Source organism: Acanthisitta chloris, unplaced genomic scaffold (assembly GCF_000695815.1).
Source record: "Acanthisitta chloris isolate BGI_N310 unplaced genomic scaffold, ASM69581v1 scaffold27360, whole genome shotgun sequence".
Taxonomy (NCBI): Eukaryota; Metazoa; Chordata; class Aves; order Passeriformes; family Acanthisittidae; genus Acanthisitta; species Acanthisitta chloris.
In genome coordinates this window covers 5875-10331 of record NW_008650360.1, presented here as the reverse complement: position 1 = coordinate 10331, position 4457 = coordinate 5875, and the positions used below count along the sequence as shown (strand labels likewise).

Sequence of the window (4457 nt, the reverse complement as noted above, 5' to 3'; positions counted from 1 at the left end):
CCCGAGCTGGGCTATAAAAAGCCAACAGCTGATGTTAGGTTTATTCTAGGGAGGAGCCCTGCAGAGCACTCTGCCTCTTCGGGCAGGTTGGTGTGATCAGACTCTCCTCTTGATGTGCAGCATTCAGTGTGCATTGTACCTGGGTCATGCTGCAGAAGAGCTGGACAGGGATGTGCTGCAGGGTACCCCACAGGGAGAACAGTGCTCAGCACTGTGCATGGTTCTCTGTGCAGAGCTGTGAGAGCAGCAAGCAGCTCCCTGGGCCTGTGGCTGAGGGATCTCACCCAGCAAAAGGGGATGAATGGAGCTCAGTAATTGTCTTTAGTGATGATTTTCAGTGGCCTCTGGACTAGGCTCATGTGTTCATTTCATCCATGTGCAAAGTGTCTGTCTTAGGAGTTCCTAAACTCACTGTGCTGCTGAAATACCAGTTCTGCAATAAGTCCCTTCCATTCCTCTGCTTTCCATTCATCTCAGTTAAATGCAGCATTGCTGGAGTTCCTAGGACTGCCATTTTTAAGAACTGCTTGTTTGCACAGTGTTTATTTACAGTGTGAAGTTCTGTTTCAACAAATTGGGACTAATGTCCAAGGACAGCAGAATTCTTTAGCTGTGAAACTGTCTCAGATAACTGAGCTGTTCTGTGTGTCTGAGGGAGCCACAGTGATGTGCTGGAGATGGTACATGTGTTCAGCTGAGTCTGTGAATTGGACACAAATAACCTCTGCAGCTTGGTGGCATCTTGCTGATAGCTCAAAATGAAGCTGTAAGTGATCTTAGACAAATCACAGCTCTGTGATGGTGCCAAGGGGGGAGACAAGGGTTGTTCTATCACAGCCAACATTTTCATTGTTGCTGGGTCAGAAACACCATTGAGAGTTTCACTGGTGTTGCAAACAAGTGCCTAAAGCTGTTTGTGTGGAGGTGCCTTGGGGCAGAGCTCCTGCCCCAGCAGCAGCAGAAAGGTGTAAAGTCTGGTAAATGTTCTGCTGCTGTGTCATGCAAACTCATGGTATTTTAATACACGGTGTTGTATTCTGATAAATTTAAACTTGGTTCTTAATTTGGAGCCCAAAGTGCTTTCTGTCCAGAGCTCCTACACGTGAGGATGAGAAGTCACAAGGGTATTTGTCATAAAATAGCTGACGGTATGAAATGAGATGGATTCATATCTGAGACTTGATGTTTTTGTTTCAGGACATCAGGCACGAAGCCAGTGATTTTCCATGTAAAGTGGCCAAACATCCCAGAAACAAAAACAGAAATAGGTACAGAGATGTCAGCCCCTGTAAGTACACTTTCTTTTCCATTGTTTGTAACAGACTGTTGACCTCTAATGACTTCTGACAACTGAATGTTCTTTTGTAAGGACAAGATTCTGTTAGATGGACAAGCATCCAAGACAACTCTCCTTGTTAATGAATCTGTTTATGAGGTGGATGTCACAGGGTGCCATTATAGCCACGGGACTGGAGTTCCTGAAGCCTTTGGCATGCTCCACCAGGAGCAGCAATGTTGCACATAGTTTGCTTTACTAAGCAGTTCTAATATTTGAGGTTGTGAGCAACAAGTGGTTCCTTTCTGCCTTTAGATAATGCTGCTCCCAGTCTGTTTGACTGCCTTGCCAAATGTGGTAACCCTTGTGTGTGTTGAGGGTTTTTTGGTGGTGGTTTGTATTTTTTCAATCCCGAGTGGAGCAAGCTGAGACTAACAGGAGAACAATGGAGTTACATTTGCTGTTGGATGTTGATCATCCTTTCGGTGTGTTAAGGGGTGGTTGGGTTGGGAGCAGTAGCTAATAAGAATCAGAATGTCTGTTCTGTTTGTCCAGTACAAGTTTAGGCAAACCTTTAACAACCTTGAACAAGCTGGGTTTGAGTGTTTAAGCTGCAAAAGATAAGCAGTTGTGTAATTAGATTTATTTAAAACCAGTAACTCGATAACTGCACAGATAGGTCAGTGTGATCTGGTTTGCAGGTGGCTGTGGGGGTTACTGCAGGTGCACATCCCTGCCACGTGTTTTGGAGGGTGAAGTGTGTGCCCTGCTCTCCTGCAGTGCTGCTCCTGTGGTACCTGCATGGCATTTCCAGAGTTCAGCCCCAGAGATCACCTCTGCACTGCCTGGGGCTCAGCTCTTGCCATCCAGCTCATGTTCTTGGCCCTAACATCCTGGGAGGTTGTGCATGGATTGTGCTCTGTTGCATAGACATTAACCAGTGTTTTCTAATTATGCTGCAGTTGATCACAGTCGAATTAAGCTAAACCAAGGTGACAATGACTATATCAATGCTAGTTTGATAAAAATGGAAGAGGCCCAAAGGAGCTACATCCTCACCCAGGTAATTGCTGGCAGTGAATAAAAACCATATGGTGACTGGAGTTGTTTTTCATGGGGTTTCTTTGTTTGTTCTCTTTACTGTAAAGCTCATTAAGTGCATATAAATGACGTGGTGCAGAGTGGTTTAACATAGACCTTAATTCTGCTCCCAGTGGGGTTTTATTTCCCCATGACTTTGTGTACCTTTCCTAAGAAAATGCAGCAGTTTTCACTCCCAGTTCTGTTCTCACAAATGAGACTACATCTCTCTTCCTCTTATGTATGGGGGAGAAGATTAACTGTGCTTTCACAGGTAAAGTCATAAAGTGGAACTTAAAGCTGTGTCTCTGTGGTTTTGTGCAGGTTTAGGTGAGCAGTTGCTTGTAACTTGTCTAAATCTATTGCCCAGAGCAGTAGCTGTGACTGGGAACAGTGCACTGACACAAGACATACTGCTGATTTCTGGGCACTCTGTCTCTGCAGGGACCTTTGCCAAATACTTGTGGCCACTTCTGGGAGATGGTTTGGGAGCAGAAGAGCCGTGGTGTGGTCATGCTGAACAGAGTGATGGAAAAGGGCTCCGTAAGTACTTACCCAGTTCTGCTGTGCTAGCATGTGTTGGTGGCTTCCTCTAATGAAAACCCACCTAAAGCCAGCCAAGAGAAGGGGCTGGGATGGCTCTAGGGAACTGCATCTCAGAAAGTGTGCCTAGAGCTGAGTACCTGGTGAACTGACCATGGTGCAGTCAAAAATTACTCAGTCTCTGATCTTGGTCCTGATTTCTTGTGGATTTGGCTGAAATGGAGCAGGAACACAGCCTGACTCTCCACACACGTGGAGCCTGTGCTGCTGGCTGAGGTGTCTGGGTGGAGCTGTCAGTGTACACAGACTGCACCTTTCGAGGCCTGTGCACCTCCTGTTCACCCTCGAGCACTGTGGAACGAGTCTCACACGGTTCCCTGGGGGTCTGAGGAGGATGGAGCTGGGAGGGAGGGAGGTTTTTCTCTGCCTGATGATCAGGGTGAGGTGGAACCAGCTGCTGAGCCACTGCTTTACTTGCTGGGACAGGACCTGTCTGTCCAGACCTTTTGGGAAGTTCACGTTAGACAAGGCAGGCAGAAGATGAAGGGAACGATGGATGAGCAAAAATTGGGGTTATTTTAAGTAATCTACCATCAGATAAATAAAACATATGGTTTCCTATGTGTAGCTTGTTCATAATACTTTTCCACAGTGTGTTCTTCTCCTGTTCATATCTGTGTCTTTTGAAATTTGAATATTTGACATGAGAACAGTAAAATGCAGAGTAGACTTAAAATTCAGATACCTGCAGCCTAAAGGAGCACCAGTATTCTTCACACTGGAATTGGTGCTCCTTACAATACAGGAGATAAAGAAATCATCTCATAAGCAAAGGTTGTGTTCAAGGATGTTTATTCCTTGCCTGTTACACAGGCACAAATGACATGGATGTCTCCTGTTTGTTTTCAGATAAAGTGTGCACAGTACTGGCCACGGAAGGAGGAGAAAGAAATGTTTTTTGAAGACACAAACTTGAAGCTAACATTGATATCTGAAGATATAAAATCCTATTACACAGTGCGACAGCTGGAACTGGAGAACCTGAGCGTGAGTACAGATCTCCTGCAGCTCACTGCTCCTGCCTGGGCCTGGGAGAGGTGGTCACAGCCTGCTCTGCGTTTGGGGAATCTGCAGCAGATTGTTCCTCAGCCTCAAGTTGTGGTGGAAATGAAACTCTTAGGTATTTATGACACAAATGTGGGGAAACTCCAGGGCTGTGCAGTCTCAGCCATACCCTGAGACAGGAGCATTTAAGCTATACTGGAGAAGCTAAACCACGTTGGCAAACAGGTGAATTTGCTTATCCAAATGGATATCCTTAGCTCCAAATGGAGACTTTCACAGCAAGAGATGCTTATTTGTAATTGGTTTCTTGGCTGTGCAGCTGTAGGAGCTCCTTCAGCTTGGTGGAACTGGTCTTGGAGCTCAGCTCAGCTGTCCTGGAGACCTCTGACATATCCATCTAAAAGATTTGCTCAATCCTGTTTTTGCAGACACAGGAAACTCGGGAGATTCTGCACTTTCACTACACCACGTGGCCTGACTTCGGCGTGCCGGA

General features: G+C 45.9%; 1 protein-coding gene across 1 annotated transcript in view; it reads left to right on the top strand.

The window, feature by feature from the left end:
* The first annotated feature begins 1194 nt into the window (after positions 1 to 1194).
* PTPN1 (protein tyrosine phosphatase, non-receptor type 1) overlaps positions 1195 to 4457 on the top strand; it is a 5549-nt gene continuing 2286 nt past the window's right edge. Inside the window, exons 1-5 of the mRNA XM_009084814.1 lie at positions 1195 to 1288; positions 2239 to 2339; positions 2801 to 2899; positions 3809 to 3946; positions 4393 to 4449. Of these exons, the coding sequence (XP_009083062.1) occupies positions 2304 to 2339; positions 2801 to 2899; positions 3809 to 3946; positions 4393 to 4449 (330 nt within the window). The 5' untranslated portion in view covers positions 1195 to 1288; positions 2239 to 2303. The remainder of the gene's footprint in view (positions 1289 to 2238; positions 2340 to 2800; positions 2900 to 3808; positions 3947 to 4392; positions 4450 to 4457) is intronic.